Source organism: Bubalus bubalis, chromosome 21, assembly GCF_019923935.1.
Source record: "Bubalus bubalis isolate 160015118507 breed Murrah chromosome 21, NDDB_SH_1, whole genome shotgun sequence".
Classification (NCBI taxonomy): Eukaryota; Metazoa; Chordata; class Mammalia; order Artiodactyla; family Bovidae; genus Bubalus; species Bubalus bubalis.
Genome location: NC_059177.1, coordinates 52,362,665 through 52,378,514, shown reverse-complemented (window position 1 = coordinate 52,378,514; position 15,850 = coordinate 52,362,665). Strand labels below are relative to the sequence as shown.

The 15,850-nt window shown below is 61.4% G+C and overlaps 2 protein-coding genes across 8 annotated transcripts in view; both read left to right on the top strand.

Moving 5' to 3' along the window:
* The window catches only part of NBEAL2 (neurobeachin like 2), a 30,372-nt gene extending 19,123 nt beyond the window's left edge, over positions 1-11,249 (top strand). For 4 of the 5 annotated variants that reach the window (XM_044933888.1, XM_006065215.3, XM_044933886.1 and 1 more), the window contains 31 exons: positions 19-177; positions 364-523; positions 698-783; positions 954-1,460; positions 2,091-2,269; positions 2,350-2,509; positions 2,746-2,883; positions 2,975-3,331; positions 3,418-3,567; positions 3,716-3,873; positions 4,025-4,149; positions 4,236-4,371; positions 4,860-5,020; positions 5,122-5,438; positions 5,539-5,634; positions 6,010-6,134; positions 6,217-6,357; positions 6,525-6,655; positions 6,755-6,864; positions 6,962-7,079; positions 7,188-7,285; positions 7,356-7,472; positions 8,061-8,150; positions 8,229-8,338; positions 8,453-8,625; positions 8,766-8,860; positions 9,103-9,219; positions 9,315-9,473; positions 9,550-9,698; positions 10,555-10,690; positions 10,767-11,249. In XM_044933888.1, the coding sequence (XP_044789823.1) occupies positions 19-177; positions 364-523; positions 698-783; positions 954-1,460; positions 2,091-2,269; positions 2,350-2,509; positions 2,746-2,883; positions 2,975-3,331; positions 3,418-3,567; positions 3,716-3,873; positions 4,025-4,149; positions 4,236-4,371; positions 4,860-5,020; positions 5,122-5,438; positions 5,539-5,634; positions 6,010-6,134; positions 6,217-6,357; positions 6,525-6,655; positions 6,755-6,864; positions 6,962-7,079; positions 7,188-7,285; positions 7,356-7,472; positions 8,061-8,150; positions 8,229-8,338; positions 8,453-8,625; positions 8,766-8,860; positions 9,103-9,219; positions 9,315-9,473; positions 9,550-9,698; positions 10,555-10,690; positions 10,767-10,871 (4,863 nt within the window). In that variant the 3' untranslated portion in view covers positions 10,872-11,249. Of the gene's footprint in view, positions 1-18; positions 178-363; positions 524-697; positions 784-953; positions 1,461-2,090; positions 2,270-2,349; positions 2,510-2,745; positions 2,884-2,974; positions 3,332-3,417; positions 3,568-3,715; positions 3,874-4,024; positions 4,150-4,235; positions 4,372-4,859; positions 5,021-5,121; positions 5,439-5,538; positions 5,635-6,009; positions 6,135-6,216; positions 6,358-6,524; positions 6,656-6,754; positions 6,865-6,961; positions 7,080-7,187; positions 7,286-7,355; positions 7,473-8,060; positions 8,151-8,228; positions 8,339-8,452; positions 8,626-8,765; positions 8,861-9,102; positions 9,220-9,241; positions 9,474-9,549; positions 9,699-10,554; positions 10,691-10,766 lie in introns of those variants that run through there. The other variant, XM_044933887.1, reaches the window with a different exon arrangement.
* A 146-nt stretch (positions 11,250-11,395) lies between these two features.
* LOC102394491 (death domain-containing membrane protein NRADD) lies at positions 11,396-15,183 on the top strand. Of its 3 annotated transcripts, none has more exons than XM_025272232.2 (5): positions 11,396-11,675; positions 12,905-13,061; positions 14,006-14,189; positions 14,306-14,448; positions 14,548-15,183. In XM_025272232.2, exons 2-5 carry the CDS (start codon positions 13,019-13,021, stop codon positions 14,865-14,867), a joined length of 690 nt encoding a protein of 229 aa, XP_025128017.2. In that variant the 5' UTR covers positions 11,396-11,675; positions 12,905-13,018; the 3' UTR covers positions 14,868-15,183. The 3 variants fall into 3 exon arrangements, with proteins under 3 accessions (XP_025128017.2, XP_025128016.2, XP_006065278.3); XM_025272231.2 differs by lacking the exon at positions 11,396-11,675 and adding an exon at positions 11,682-12,792; XM_006065216.3 differs by lacking the exon at positions 11,396-11,675 and having other exon boundaries at positions 11,682-13,061.
* Positions 15,184-15,850: the final 667 nt, after the last annotated feature.

The window sequence follows — 15,850 nt, the reverse complement described above, 5'->3', positions numbered from 1 at the left end:
AAGCCTTTGTGTCCCCAGGTGGTGGGTGCGCTCGATCTGCTGCTGGCGCTGCTGCAGGGCTCCCCAGCACAGGAGTCTCTGGCTGTCTTCCTGCTGGAGCCAGGGAACCTTGAGGTGCTGCTGGCACTTCTGGTGAGGCCGAGGCCCATGCCCTTGCTGCCTGACCGAGTCTGCAAGGTATATCTAGCTCTCCCCAACCCTGCATTCTCATTCACTGGGGCCCCTGCCTGAGTCCAGGGATGGGCAGAAGGCCCTGGGCTAGTGGGTGGAGCTGTCTTTGCAAGCCTCTCTTGGAGCCCCACCCCTGTGTGGTGGCTTCCCCTCCTACAGTAACGCCTTCCCCTTGATGATGACCCCACACAGATCCTGCGCAGACTGCAACAGAATGAGCGCTTACCTGAGCGCAGCCGTCAGCGGCTCCGGCTGCGAGAGTGTGGTCTCCAGGGTCTCGTTGCCTGCCTGCCAGAGGGCGCCGTTTCCCCCCAGCTCTGCCAGGGCCTCTACAAGCTGTTCCTGGGGGCAGGTACAACCTGGGTGGGGCCAAGAGGCAGGCCAGGTAGAGGGATGACATGGATCCAGGAGACAGGGCAGGTGGGAATCAGGAAGGTGTTGGTCCAAGGGCCAAGGCTGACCCAGCAACGGGGCGCAGTCCCCCTCTGGGGTCAGTCCCTCAGGCCTTTTCTGGCCATCTTCCCAGATTGCCTGAACCTCTCTGATCTGTTGGCTGTGGTGCAACTGTCCCTCCAGGCCGACCTCAGCGTCCGCCTGGACATTTGTCGTCAGGTGAGTGGAAAGTGAAAGCTTCGTTGGGGGTGTGGGGTGGCTTCCACCCTGAGGGCTTTGCCTGCCTGGGATGAGGGGTCTCTGCAGGCCTCCCGTGCAAAGGCCCCCTGAGGAGGTGCTGGGGCAGGCTGTCGAGTGAGTCCCTCACTTCCTGTGCCCTGGCCTGGCAGCTCTTCCACCTCATCTACGGACAGCCAGACATAGTGCGGCTGCTGGCCCGCCAGGCCGGCTGGCAGGATGTGCTGACCCGGCTGTTTGTCCTGGAAGCTGTCACAGCCGGCAGTCCCCTGCCCTTTACCCCTGAGCCACCCACCTCCCCGGAGCCAGCCTCACACAAGCCACCCACCGAGTCGCCTGAGCCTTCGGACGTCTTCCTGCCCCCAGAGGCCCCTGACCCTGATGCCTTTTACCACGCCCTCTCCCCATTCGCCACCCCCTTTGAGCTGGGCCTGGAGCGGGCCAGTGTGAGCTCAGGGAATACTGCCGGTGGCGGCAGCGGCAGCGGGACTGTCACTCCAGCCAGCCAGCCTGGCACACCGTCCCCGCTCGATGGACCCCGGCCCTTCCCTATGGCCCAGGGCCGCCACAGCTCCAGTCTCTCCAACGTGTTGGAGGACGGCAGCCTGCCGGAGCCCACCATCAGTGGGGATGACACCTCCAATACCAGCAACCCTCAGGTGAGGCGGGCTCTGAGGTAGGGCTCCTCGGGGACCCAGGGCAGCCAGTGGAGCTTTTCCAGAGGTGTGGTACTGTTTGACATCAGGGCTGTGATGGCCAGTCAGGTCCAGCGCTGCCCCCTCATAGCTTTCCTCTGCAGTGTGTTCTCTGAGGGGTGGCGGAGACTCCAGAACAGGGCAAGTTGTGCTGAGACAGTTGGGGGCACTTGCCAGGCTTTGGAAGGCCCTTGAGAGCCTGTGGGACATGGGCTTTTCAGGGCTGATGAGCGGCATGGCTCTAAGAGTCCTGCCTTGTGCTTCTGGATCTGGGGAGGGGCCTTTGCTTATTCAATGGCATTATTCCAGACGGTTCTGGGACAGTCCTTGAGGCCTGTGAGGTAACTATGTGAACTGCCTCGTCTCCTCTTAGGAATCCTGGAACCCCAGGATCCTCCCCGGAACTCAGGTGGTGGTCGAGTCCCACACTGTTTGTCTAGGCCCTCAGCAGCACACTGGCTGGGCCGTTGGCCAAAGGCTCAGCCTCCTGCTGTGCCTACTAGTGGGTGGGCAGAGGTGCTGGACAGGGATGGTGCTGGGGCAGTGATTCCCTCCCTCCCCAGCCTGCACTCCATACACCCCCTGCGTCCACAGCAAACCTGTGAGGAGGAGCTTTGTAACCTGCTCACCAACGTGCTGTTCTCGGTGACATGGCGGGGTGTGGATGGCAGTGACGAGGCCGCCTGGCGGGAGCGCGGCCAGGTCTTCTCCGTGCTCACCCAGCTGGGGGCCTCAGCCATGCTGGTGCGCCCACCAGACTGCATCAAGCGCAGGTGAGGGAGCAAGGCCGTGGGGAAGCCTGGGGGCCCAGAAGGCAGTCAGGTAGACACCAGAGTCCCTCACTGCCCTCCAGCCTCCTGGAGATGATGCTGGAGTCAGCCCTGACCGACATCAAAGAGGCCCCCCCTGGGGTCCTGGCCAGCCTTACCCAGCAGGCGCTTTGGCTGCTGCGTCTGCTGCAGGACTTCCTGTGCGCCGAGGGCCATGGTAACCAGGAGCTGTGGAGTGAGAAGGTATGGCAGCTCGGGGCAGGAGCACTGTGTTCACATGCCCCGAGGGCTCCTGGTCTGCAAAGTGGCTGAGTACACATATGCAGTCATGGGGACCTCAGCTCTGGTATCTGTGAGCAGAGGTCTATCTGTATGTGGAAACACTCTCTGGCCCCCAGCCCAAACCTTACCTCCCTCTCTCCCCACGGGCTTCTGGCCTCATCTGGTGATGGCCACCTGGAATATATGGTGTGCGGCAGCTCTTCGAAGGAGTGTGTAGCCTGCTGGATCGCCTGGGAGCCTGGCCACATCTGGCCAACGGCACAGCGGACCTCCGAGAGATGGCGCAGATCGGCCTGCGCCTGGTGCTCGGCTACATCCTGCTGGAGGACCCACAGGTGAGCGCAGGGCGGCTGTGGGGGGAGGGTGCACAGCGGGTCTAGGGAGCTCGGGGAGTAGCTGGTGACACCCCCACTCTTCCGTCCGCAGCTGCACGCCCAAGCCTACGTGAAGCTGCACGCGCTGCTGCAGACCGCAGTGCCCATGCGCCGAGAGGAGGCTTGCTACGTGCTCTCCAAGCTGGAGGCGGCGCTGGCGCGGGCCCTGAACACCTCCCCATCAGAGACCCCCACCGAGAACGGGGAGCCCCCAGTCGCCGCCGCTGCTGCAGAGCGCTGCTCCTGGTTGGTGCCGCTGGTGCGCACGCTGCTGGACCGCGCCTACGGCCCACTGGGGCTACAGTGGGGCCTGCCTTCCCTGCCGCCCACCAACGGGAGCCCCACCTTCTTCGAGGACTTCCAGGCTTTCTGTGCCACCCCCGAATGGCGTCACTTCATTGACAAGCAGGTGCCTGGGGCCAGGGGCACGGGCAAAGTAGTGGGGGCTGGGGGCCCACATCGAGCGCGGTCTCCTCTCCCTATTCGGTCCTCCAGGTGCAGCCCACCATGTCACAGTTCGAAATGGACACCTACGCTAAGAGCCACGACCTCATGTCGGGCTTCTGGAACGCCTGCTATGACATGCTCATGAGCAGTGGGCAGCGGCGCCAGCGGGAGCGCGCGCACAGCCGTCGGGCCTTCCAGGTGTGCGACCTGCCTGCCCTGGGGGCCGGGAGCAGCTCCACACTTGGGCCCTCTGTGGGCCCAGAGGACGGCTGCTGGGACTGAGAGGAGAGAGAGGAGCTGGAAGCACCCAGCGGGCCTCACCTGTTCCTCCACCCCCACCCCGCAGGAGCTGGTGCTGGACCCTGTGCAGAGGCGAGCGCGCTTCGAGGGGCTGCGATACGCCGCGGCGCTGAAGCAGCAGGCAGCGCAGCACTCCACTGCCCTGCTGCACTGGGGGGCGCTGTGGCGCCAGCTAGCCAGCCCCTGTGGGGCCTGGGCCCTGAGGTGGGCGGGGCTTGGGGAGTCTGGTAGGGTGGGTGGGTCTTGGGAGGGAGGGGCCAGGAGAGTGTCTTTGAGGAGAAGCCGGGGAGGAAGGCAGAGGGGTCTGCAACCCGCTGCCTCCCACTCATGACCGTAAGTGGGGTCATATCTGTAGGGATCCGCCCACCCCCCACTGGAAGCTCTCCAGTGCTGAGACCTACTCACGCATGCGTCTGAAGCTGGTGCCCAACCATCACTTCAACCCTCACCTGGAGGCCAGTGCCCTACGCGACAACCTGGGTGAGAGGGTGTGCCGAGCTGTGTTCACTCAACCTCATAGCCCTGTCTTGTCCAGCTCTGGCTGAGCACCCTTGGGCCCATTGCAGGTGAGGCCCCCCTGACACCCACCGAGGAGGCCTCACTGCCTCTCGCTGTGACCAAAGAGGCCAAAGTCAGCAGCCTACCAGAGGAGCTACAGGAAGACCAGCTGGGCGAGGATGAGCTGGCTGCACTGGAGACCCCGTGAGTGGGGCTGGGAAAGAGCTGCCCAGGGCAAGGGGGCCTGTCCAATGTGTGCCTGCCAGTGGCAGAGGGATGGACTCCTCAGTGTACTTGCCCTCCTGCTGTGGGGCTAACCACCCCGAAGGGACGGTCCAAAGTCAGGTGGGAGGGTTAGGCAGATCTGTAAGAGGATGGAGAGTTGCTGTTTGATGGCCAGGCACCCCAGAGCAGGACTGAGAAGCCAGACCAGGATGTGCGCCCATGGGAGTGGGCAGGTGCTGAGTGAGGGGAGGCTGGGGACAGGGGTTGGTGTCCTGGCAGGAACTTCAGAAGCCCAGGTTTCAGGGTATGGACTGGGGCCAGTCAGGACCATAGGCAGCTCCTCCTTCTCCTATGGGATCATGAGAAGCGTGCCTCCTGACTTAGTGGTACTTTGAGAGTGTGGTCCTTGGGTTGGTTGGGAATGGGGGTCCCAGAGCCTAGTGCCTAAAGTGGGTGCTGGCCCCCAGGTTGGAGGCCGCAGAGCTGGATGAGCAGCATGAGAATCTGGTGCTGTCAGCTGAGTGCCAACTGGTCACCGTGGTGGCTGTGGTCCCAGGGCTGCTGGAGGTCACCACGCAGCACGTGTATTTCTACGATGGCAGTGCCGAGCGGGTCGAAACTGAGGAGGGTGTGTTCTGCTGGAGCGGGCTGGAGGGCCGGCAGGGATGGGGGCTAGGGTCTCGTGGGGCTGGGGCGGGTGGCTCCAGCACCTGCTCTCCATCCCTACAGGCATTGGCCATGACTTCCGGCGCCCACTGGCCCAGCTGCGCGAGGTCCACCTGCGGCGTTTCAACTTGCGCCGCTCAGCTCTCGAGCTCTTCTTCATTGACCAGGCCAACTACTTCCTCAACTTCCCATGCAAGACGGGCGGAGCCGCAGCCTCATCCCCTTCCCCGGTGCCCAGGCCCCAGCCCTCCCTCATTCCACCCCACACCCAGGTGCGGAACCAGGTGTACTCCTGGCTCCTGCGTCTGCGACCCCCTACCCAAGGCTACCTAAGTAGCCGCTCCCCCCAGGAGATGCTGCGCGCCTCAGGTCTTACGCAGGTGAGAGCCCTGGAGGGTGGGGGTCAGGTGAGGTCAGAGCCCCGCCACTGGGGAGAGTGCTGGCAGCCCACTGGCTCACCTCGTATCCTTGCCCCCCCAGAAATGGGTGCAGCGAGAGATCTCCAACTTTGAGTACCTGATGCAGCTCAACACCATTGCGGGGCGGACCTACAATGACTTGTCTCAGTACCCTGTGGTGAGGGCCTGCTACCCCTCCACCCACCCTCTGCTCCGCCCGCCCTGGTCCACCCAAGTGTGGGTACTGATAGCGGGCCAAGCCCTGAGCTCAGTCCTGGGCAGATGCTGCCTGAGGCCTGGCCTCTGTTCTTGGCTCAGTCCCCCACGCCCTGCTGCCCCCGCGCACACCCAGCCCCACTCCCTTCCCCTCCTGGTCTCTGTTCTTGAAGGAAATCCTGTCTCAGTCCCTCCTGCTCCCCTGAAGCCCCTCCCCATGGTGCACCCCCACCTGTGGGCTCCACCCATCTTCCTGAGGGTGAGGGTGCGGGCAGGGCAGGCTGGCCATGTAGGCCATCAGGACCCTCATGCAGCTCCTGCCTGGGTGGGCGGCCAGTTCCCCTGGGTCCTACAGGATTACGTGTCCCCAACCTTGGACCTCAGCAACCCAGCCGTCTTCCGGGACCTGTCCAAGCCCATCGGTGTGGTGAACCCCAAGCACGCCCAGCTTGTGAAGGAGAAGTGAGTGCGTGAGCAAGGCTGGGCTCGGGGTTGGGGTGGACCAGGGAGGGCTTCAACTGATTCCCTCCAACCGTGGCTCTAGGTATGAGAGCTTCGAGGACCCAGCGGGCACCATCGACAAGTTCCATTATGGCACCCACTATTCCAATGCGGCGGGTGTGATGCACTACCTCATCCGCGTGGAGCCCTTCACCTCCCTGCACGTCCAGCTGCAGAGTGGCCGGTGTGGAGGGGCAGGCAGATGGTGTGGGGCAGCAGGCAGGGTGGATGAGGGAAGGGTGGGTCTTCCAGGCATCCTGGATAGACTGGCTCCCTGCTTGTCCAGGGCTGCACCTTTTCATTCCCTGTCTCCCTTCTCACTGCCTTACTTTGGCCCGTGCCCCTCCCCAGCTTCGACTGCTCGGACCGGCAGTTCCACTCAGTGGCAGCAGCCTGGCAGGCCCGCCTGGAGAGTCCCGCTGATGTGAAGGAGCTCATCCCAGAGTTCTTCTACTTCCCCGATTTCCTGGAGAACCAGAACGGTAGGCGCTGGGTGGGGGCGGGAGGTGTGAAGATGGATGGTGGCCGGGGAGCTGGTGAAGAAGGCACAGCAAGACAGCTGACCCAGCCTTCTGTGCCAGGCTTTGACCTGGGCTGCCTCCAGCTGACCAACGAGAAGGTGGGCGATGTGGTACTGCCCCCATGGGCCAGCTCTCCTGAGGACTTCATCCAGCAGCACCGCCGGGCACTGGTGAGATGTGCGCACATATACCAGCGGGTGGCCAGAGGGGAGGGCCAAGGCGGAGGGTCCATTGTTCCTGGACTGACGGCCACCTCCCTGCCCCTAGGAGTCAGAGTATGTATCTGCCCACCTGCATGAGTGGATCGACCTCATCTTTGGCTACAAGCAGCGGGGGCCAGCTGCAGAGGAGGCCCTCAATGTCTTCTATTACTGCACTTACGAGGGTGAGCAGTGCCCTGGACACCAGTGGGGCTTGGGGTGCAGAGGATGGGGCGTGCAGGGGGCACAGAAGGAGTCCTGACTGCCCACCCCCCCAACCTGCCGATGCTCAGGGGCTGTGGACCTGGACCAGGTGGCAGACGAGCGGGAGCGGAAGGCGCTGGAGGGCATCATCAGCAACTTCGGGCAGACACCCTGTCAGCTGCTGAAGGTAAGGCCGGCTGGGAAGACCGTGGTCAGGGAGGCCCTGGCCGCGGTACTGAATGGTTCCTTGCCCACAGGAGCCCCATCCAGCTCGGCTTTCCGTTGAGGAAGCAGCCCAGCGCCTTGCACGTCTGGACACTAACTCACCTAGCATCTTCCAGCACCTGGGCCAGCTGAAGGCCTTCTTTGCAGAGGTGAGAGGAGGCAGGGTCTCAACTACCTACCCAGTGAAGTTCATTTAATTCCACGGTCCTTGCCAATCTCTTGGAGATGGAAAACCTAAATCAAAGTCCCTGATATTAAGACATCTTAAAAATAAGAGGTAAATATCGAGGAAATAAGAGGAAATATGAGGTAAACATCACTGAGGGTTGGGTGCCATCTTCATGAGGGAGGGTCAGGCCAGGTTGACTCACCTGGTCATCCTTAGGGAGAACAGAAGGAGAGAGTCTGGCCTCAATACTCTCCTTACCGTCTTGCCTGCATCCCAGAAGGCCCCCAGCTCCAAGGTGTTCAGGCTCTCCTCTCCTCATGCTAGCCGACTCGGAGATGTGGAGTAGTGGGGTGGGATGACCAAGGTTGAAACCAGGCTTGAAGGATCTTCCTTGTCCATCTGGTCTCTCACTTCCTGAGATGCCCTGAAGGCTCACTGGTCTCTGCATGTCTCTCAGAGTGACCTCTGCCTGTAACGTGATGCCCCGGGGCTGAGGGCCAAGAAGCAGGTAGCGTGGTGGGGGCTCTAGCCGGCTGCTCGGGTAGCTAGTCCCGCCCTGCCCCCGCAGGTCATCAGCGATGGTGTGCCCCTGGTGCTGGCCCTGGTTCCCCACCGGCAACCTCACTCCTTCATCACCCAGGGCTCCGCAGACCTGTTGGTAAGTGCACCGGGCCGGGCCCCACCTCAGCTCCACCCCCGACTCTGCCCCAACCCACCTCTGTCCTCTCTCGCCCAGGTGACCGTGAGTGCCAGTGGGCTGCTGGGGACCCACAGCTGGCTGCCCTATGACCGAAACATAAGCAACTACTTCAGCTTCAGCAAAGACCCCACCATGGGCAACCCCAAGTAGGACAGAGGGTTGTGGGCCAGGGTGGGCTCTAAATGCTCTGGCCAAGGTCTCTGAAGGCGAGGGTCTCCTGTGTAGCCTGGCCTCACCTGTGGTCCTCCTCACTGGGTCAGGATGCAGCGACTGCTGAGCGGCCCGTGGGTTCCAGGCGGTGGTGTGAGTGGGCAAGCCCTGGCAGTGTCCCCGGATGGAAAGCTGCTGTTCAGTGGTGGCCACTGGGATGGCAGCCTGCGAGTGACTGCGCTGCCCCGGGGCAGGCTGCTCAGCCAGCTCCGCTGCCACCTCGGTACGTGCTGCCTGGGAGCTCAGGTTATGTGGGTGGGAGCAGGGCTCTGGAGCTGGCCAGGGAGGAGTAACTGCTCTATTTTCCCTCTTCTCCCCTCCCCTCTCTCTTCCGCGTCCCATTTCCTCCCCTCTCCTGTGCAGATGTAGTAACCTGCCTTGCGCTGGACACCTGCGGCATCTACCTCATCTCAGGCTCCCGAGACACCACATGCATGGTGTGGCGGCTCATGCAGCAGGTGTGCTGGGTAGCAGCCCGTGGGGCCCCCCTGGTCCAGATCTGTGGCCCATCTGCCCCTCTAGTGGGCCTCCAGTCCTACCCTGCTCTCTTCCCCTTCCCACTGCTACCGTGAGCGAGTCTGGGGCTCCAACTGTCTAACTTTGGATCAGACCTTCACTTTTCTGAGCTTTTAGCCTTCTCACTCTGGGGCCAAGGTGGTGGGGTGCCCCAGTCCTACGCCAGCCCTGGTGTTCCCCACAGAATGGTCTCTCGGTGGGGCTGGCATCAAAGCCTGTGCAGATCCTATATGGGCATGAGGCTGCCGTGAGCTGTGTGGCCATCAGCACTGAACTTGACATGGCGGTGTCCGGATCTGAGGTGTGTGTTTGCCTGTGCCCAGGGGAGGCTGTTTGCTGGGCCCTGCCCCTGGAGCCAGATGCCTGTGCCCAGCACCCTAAGCCACCTTCCTGCAGGATGGAACTGTGATCATCCACACTGTACGCCGTGGCCAGTTTGTGGCCACACTCAGCCCTCCAGGAAGCACGTTGCCTGGACCTGTGTCCCACCTGGTGCTGGGGTCTGAGGGCCAGATTGTGGTGCAGAGCTCAGCGCGGGAGCGTCTGGGGGCTCAGGTATGGGAAAGGGGCGCCCAGCCAAGATAGGGGTAGTTGGGATTCTGTCCTTGCTAACACGTCCTGCTTCCTCCAGGTCACCTACTCCTTGCACCTGTACTCAGTGAATGGGAGGTTGCGGGCTTCACTGCCCTTGGTGGAGCAGCCCACAGCCCTCGAGGTGACAGAGGACTTTGTTCTGCTGGGCACGGCCCAGTGTGCCCTGCACATCCTCCACTTGAACAAGTGAGCCTCACTGTTTATGGGTTTGTGATCCCTCAGTTCAGTTCAGTTTAGTCGCTCAGTCGTGTCTGACTCTTTGCAACCTCATGGACTGCAGCACGCCAGGCCTCCCTGTCCATCGCCAACTCCTGGAGCTTACTCAGACTCATGTCCATCGAGTGGGTGATGCCATCCAACCATCTCATCCTCTGTCGTCCCCTTCTCCTCCAGCATTCAATCTTTCCCAGCATCAGGGTCGTTTCCAGTGAGTCAGCTCTTCGCATCAGGTGGCCAAAGTATTGGAGTTTCAGCTTCAGCATCAATCCTTCCAATGAATATTCAGGACTGATTTCCTTTAGGATGGACTGGTTGGATCTCCTCGCAGTCCAAGAGACTCTCAAGAGTCTTTTCCATCACCACAGTTCAAAAGCATCGATTCTTTGGCGCTCAGCTTTCCTTATAGTCCAACTTTCACATCCACTACTGGAAAAACCATAGCTTTGACTAGACAGACCTTGGTTGCCAAAGTGATGTCTCTGCTTTTTAATATGCTGTCTAGGTTGGTCACGTGACCCCTCAGGTGGTAGTTATTGGCAGAGGGACACTAGGAGGTGCTCCGTGGACCCTAACCCCTTTAAATGCCCTATAGACACATTCTTCAAGGCCTGTCTCTGTCCTCCCATCCCCCAATGGGGAGATCTTGCCCTGGGCCTCTTTTAGGCACACACTTGCGTGGGACCCTTTTGTCAGGATTTTCCTCCAGCCATCCTTCAGATGAGGACGGGGAGGTGGATGGGAGAATGAAGAGACAACTGTGTGCTGGATGCAAAACTCCTTGCAGTTGCAAGTTTGTATATATCACCTCCTTCCCTCCCTCTAGACTGCTGCCAGCCGCTCCTCCCCTGCCCATGAAGGTGCCGATCCGCAGCGTGGCTGTGACCAAAGAGCGCAGCCACGTGCTCGTGGGGCTGGAAGACGGCAAGCTTATCGTGGTGGGCGCAGGGCAGCCCTCAGAGGTGAGAATGCGGGCAGGGTGGGCCTTGCACAGGGTGGGAGCGTTGATCCTGGCTGACCCATGCCTGCTCTCACTAGGTGCGCAGCAGCCAGTTTGCGCGGAAGTTGTGGCGGTCCTCCTCCCGGCGCATCTCCCAGGTGTCCTCTGGGGAGACAGAGTACAACCCTGGCGAGGCGCGCTGACAGCCCGCCTCGTCCTGCCGCGCCGCCCCGCCCCCAGCGGGCTTTGCCCCAGTAGGCTCCGCCCGAGAGCCCTCGGGGGGCGGGGAGACACCCCGCCCACACTCAGGCGGGGGTGGGCGGGGCCCCACCTCTGCCCAGCTCAGGGATTGGCGGGCGATGTCACTCCAGGAAATCTTGCCCCTCGCCGGCAGAGGGGCCGCCCGGAGTCCCAGCACTGGCCCCAGTGGCCGCACAGCACTTTTTGCACAGTCTGGGGTGGGGAGCCCAGGCTCCCGATCCCCGGTCCTGGCGGAGCACAGGGGCCGGGCTGTGGCCTTAATCCTAAGGGCGACCCCTCCCGCTCTCGCATCTCAGCAATAAACATGGACTAGTTTTGTAGCTGTTCTGCCTCCGAGCATGTGCGCGCGCGTCTTAACCGGTACTGGCCACCGCCCTGGGCTGGCGTCCCCTGGTCCATGAGCATCCACACCGCACCGTGCCCCTAGCCCCCCAACTACGCCGCCCCTGTCCCTAGGGGCCCGGGCCTGTTTTTCTGGCAGCTTCACGCCCAGTCCCGCTTCAGGCTCACCTCCACGCATGTGCGAGTTCCTGGTCCGGGCGGGGCCAGACCGTGGGCGGCCCCGCCCCCATCATCGCCCCGCCCCCTCGGTGTCCAGTCCTCTGCCGCCCGCTTTCGTCTCCGCCGGGTGAAAACCTGGCCTCTCCAGGGACTCCACTGCGTGTTCCCTGCTGGCTTAAGGCCGGGGGGGCCCCATCCTGCAGGCAGAACCGATCCTGGGACCGACGGAGGGTCAGCCACCACAGGTCAGGAGCGGGTTGGGGACACAGCGTCGGGTCTTCCTGGAAGGAGGGAGCTGTGGCTGCCTCTCTGTACCTCCCCCATTCTGGAGCCAAAATCCTGCGCGGTTGTGGTGCCAGCATCTGGGTTGGGATGCCTGTGGGAAGTCAGGGTAGTGTGGGCGTTTAGGGTGTTCCTGTGTGCGCATGTGTGCATATTTGTGGGCCTCCAGATGGGTGTGTGTGGAGGAGGGGTTGGTAGAGGCTCCAGTTTTGCGGCTCGAGGTGGGTCGGGCACAAGGCCTGGCTGTCTTTGCGAGCTAGCGTTAGTCACAGGCTCACCCGCCAACCCCGATCCAGGCAGGGTTCCTTATGTGGTAAGTGACACAACTGTACGTACACATCCTTCATGTTGCAAAGGTCGCCACAGGCTCCATGCCAGACCCACTTGTCTAGTGTGCGTTTTGCTGTCCACATCCGCCCCTGGTCATATGGAGGGAAGTGAGTTTGGAGTGCAGGAGTTGGGCCAGATGTGGATGTTTGGGAGTTACAGGACTTTCGCCCAGGCCTCATCTCCATCCCTTTTCCAGGCAAGCTCCCCTTCTCTGCCCAGTCCAGGGTCTCTCTTCCCCAGGCCTCAGGAGGGAGGTCCCAGCAGGATCAGCCCTGTAAGGGCAGATGGGTCCTGGGACTGTGTGTTCTTCAGATTTCCAGCCTGCAGGCCCTTTCCAAATTCCCAGATAAGAAAGGGCCTGGGTACCTCTGGGCCCACACACCCTCTGTGTTTGCTGAACCCACCAAGGAAGCCTCCCATCCTGCCCCTGACCAGGAGGTAAGGGCTGGACATTGACCCTGGAGGCAGGAGTGAGAGTTAGTTAGTTAGCACAGGAACTGTGCTCTTCTGAGAACTCTGGGGAACTTCCATCAGCCAGTGAGTCTCCGCCTGGCTCTGGCTTATGGGGGACAGGAGTCTCCCTGGCCTTCCTGTGCTGGCTCTGGACGCAGACCCGGGGTTTGCCAAGTCTTTGAGACAGCTGCACTCTGGTCTCCTCCAGCTTTGGCCAGCTGGGACCAGCAGTATCAGCTCCACCCCATTTGACATCGGAGGAAACTGGTCCAGATTGGCGAGTGGAAAGATGGGGAGGTGCGCAGCCCTGGAATGAATCAGGATGACATGAGCCAGCAGAGGGGACAGACGACCCCAAGGGACTCCTGACTTGCAGCCTGAGGGATTTCCTCCTTGTTCCTACACACAGCCCCTGCTGGACTCAGAGGTCTCCCAGCTCCTTTTTCTGTGCGCTGCTCAAGACACTCTAAAAACCTTCTCTAAGAAGTGCAGCCACTGGGGAGCACTGCTAGCTGGTAGAACCATGCTGCAGAACTCCAGCCACAGGGAAGCCATGGTCCATGTGGGTAAGTACTTTTTGATCCAGATTTTGGGCACTGGGTAGGATGGGAGGTATCCATGGGTCCCTGGCCTTGCAGACCACATACAAGTCTAGTCACAGCCCTGGAGCATTTTGTTTCTGGTGCCCTGCCTGCACTGGATTGTAGGGACAACTGACTTGCCGGCAGAAGTGAGCAGCAGCATTTACTTGCCTTCCGGTTCAGTTTTTATTTTTGGCTATGCTGGGTCTTCGTTGCTGTGAGGGCTTTTCTCTAGTTGTGGCAAGCAGGGGCTACTCTCTGTTGTGGTGCATGGGCTTCTCATTGCAATGGTTTCTCTTGTTGTGGAGCACGGGCTCTAGACACAGGCTCAATAGTGGTGCACAATGGGCTTAGTTGCTCCGCAGCACGTGGGGTCTTCCTGGATCAGGGCTCAAACTCATGCCTCCTGCATTGGCAGGCCGATTGTTTATCACTGAGTCACCAAGGAAGCCCCTGGTTCACTTTTATTTTGTAAAAATTTGCAAGGTCTCCTGTGCACAGAGGCTTCCACAGGGACTAGCGTGAATGGCTGTGTGTGCACAGACCAGACTCGCTGGGGGCGACAGGACACGGTTTAGTGCCACTGTAGACAGAGGAGGTGCCCCAGGAACCAGGAAAGGGAGAGACTGGGAGACACCAAGGATGACTTCCCAGAGCAGGAGATTGCTGCCTGGGAGCAAAGGTAAACCAGCAAGGGCAGACATCTGGAAGCCTGGAGAAGGTACATCCGGGGCTAGGTTCCAAGCATGGCGAGCCAAGGGGAGGCTGTGGGAGGTGATGGTAGGGAATGAGCCAGTCAGCTTTGGTTGTCATGGTATGAGCTTTTGTCACTCCATAGTACGGGCTATGATTTCCAGCTTTTCTAGCAGCAAAATCGACCCCTGGTCTTGATTCCTTGCCGCTGACCCTGTCTGTCCTTTTCTCCACAGATAAGACCCGGAGGGAGCAGGACAGGGAAGGGGTGTGGGCAGCGGCAGAGGGAGCCCTGGCCCCCAGCACCTCCTCCCCATTCTCCCCTGAGCCCCCAGGGGACTCAGGCAGCATCATCCCTGTCTACTGTGCCCTCCTGGCCACCGTGGTCCTTGGTCTGCTCGCCTACGTGGTCTTCAAGTGGTAGGTGGTCTGGGCACTGCCCTGGGGTACCCCCCGCTCCCCGTCTGGACTCCCAGCCAGCTCGCCATCTCAGTGAAGGCTGGAGCAGGCTGGCAGGTTCCCCCTGCTCCCCACAGCTGGCGCTCACGCAAACAAAGGCAGCAGCTGGCCAAAGCTCGGACCGCAGAGCTGGGAGCCCTCAGCAGGGACCAGCTACATGGGGACAGCAGTGTCTTCCGGGACTCTCCAGCCGGCCTGGAGCCCTGTGCCCCCATCCAAGGTGAGCCCCTTCCCCTACCTGTCGCCCTTTAGACCTGCCCAGCCCTGTCGTACCACAATCTGTCTAACCCTCGCGTGCCCCTCACATCTCCCATCCCAGGGCCGCCGCCTGAACTTGGCTGCCGGCTTTACCTCCACCTTCCTCGGCAGCAGCAGGAGGAGGTGGAACGGCTCCTGGAGGTGTCAGGTGAACCGGCCAACGGCTGGCGGGGCCTGGCGGGCCACCTGGGCTACCAGGCTGAGGCAGTGGAGACCATGGCCCGGAGCCCGGGGCCCGCCTCTGCCCTGCTGAGGGACTGGGCTGTCCAGGAAGGCAGTGGCGCCACCCTCAGAGTGCTAGCGGACGCCCTCGCTGCCATGGGCCGTGAAGACGTGATTCGGGCTCTGGGCCCCCCGGCCGAGGGTGGCTCCGTGGTGTGAGTCGTGGCTCCACAGCCTGGCCTCTCAGGGAACCTGCTCTGGTGCTGCCACCACCCCCACCTCATACACCTTCCCCTTCACAGGCTTCCTGGCATTGGTGACCTCAGCTTGTTCTGTTTTGGGGGGACACACAAAACACCAGTCACCTCCCCTCCCCCTGCCTTCTTCCAGGACAGGGATCAGGACGTGGGCGGGGCACAGCCAGACAGGGAGCAGCAGTCTTGCCCCACCCCGATCCCCACTCCACCTCCCCATACTTAGTCTCAACTGTTTTTTCTACTTTTGTACCCCATATTAAAGGCAACTCTGGACTGTTGTAGGCTCTGTCTGGCTCCGTGGGCCTGTGAGACAGTTGGGTAGCTAATGTGGCAGAGGCCTAGGAAAAGGCTGGGCTCCCTAAGGTGAAAGGCACCCGAGACGGAGTGTGTACCCGCAGAAGATGGGTGAGTTCTGCGGGCCGAGTCGAGCTCACATCCTGCATCTGCCATTCCCCAGCTGAAGCGTGTTAGGAAGCACTTTCCTTTTTGAACTTACACTTCCTTAGCTGGAGAACAACAGACTGGCACCTTCAGAAGCCTCCCACCTGCTAGGACACTCAGGCCTTAGGTTTGAGACCATTTTCCTCATCTGGGCTGTGACTAGCCTCAAGGGGAGGCTGGAAGCCTGCCCCCTCCTGGGCAGGCAGTAAGAGGCAGACTGGTCCTGAGGAACTAGGACTCTGTTCCCAAGGGCCTCCAGGCATCTTTAGGTGAGAAAAAGGAAGAAAGTGTTCTCCTTTCAGGACCCACACTCCAGACTCGGGCGAGGGAGGTCCAAAGATGCTTCCACACAAGCCAAGGACAGGCAGGTCATCCCACCTACCTGAGGACAGGGCAGCTGCAGCCAGCCCACCTGCACCCCTCGCATATGGCCGCCCTGAATGCAGGAGCGGCAGGTCCGTCACTGTGCTTCCAGGGTGTTGCTACAGCAGACAGGCCCTGCCT

Bases quoted from the DNA above. Each gene is read 5' to 3' on its own strand.
- LOC102394491 (XM_025272232.2), top strand. From the start codon at position 13,019: ATGCTGCAGAACTCCAGCCACAGGGAAGCCATGGTCCATGTGG. The intron at 14,190-14,305 runs GTAGGTGGTCTG...TGCTCCCCACAG, and splicing joins GCCTACGTGGTCTTCAAGTG to CTGGCGCTCACGCAAACAAA. The intron at 14,449-14,547 runs GTGAGCCCCTTC...CTCCCATCCCAG, and splicing joins GCCCTGTGCCCCCATCCAAG to GGCCGCCGCCTGAACTTGGC.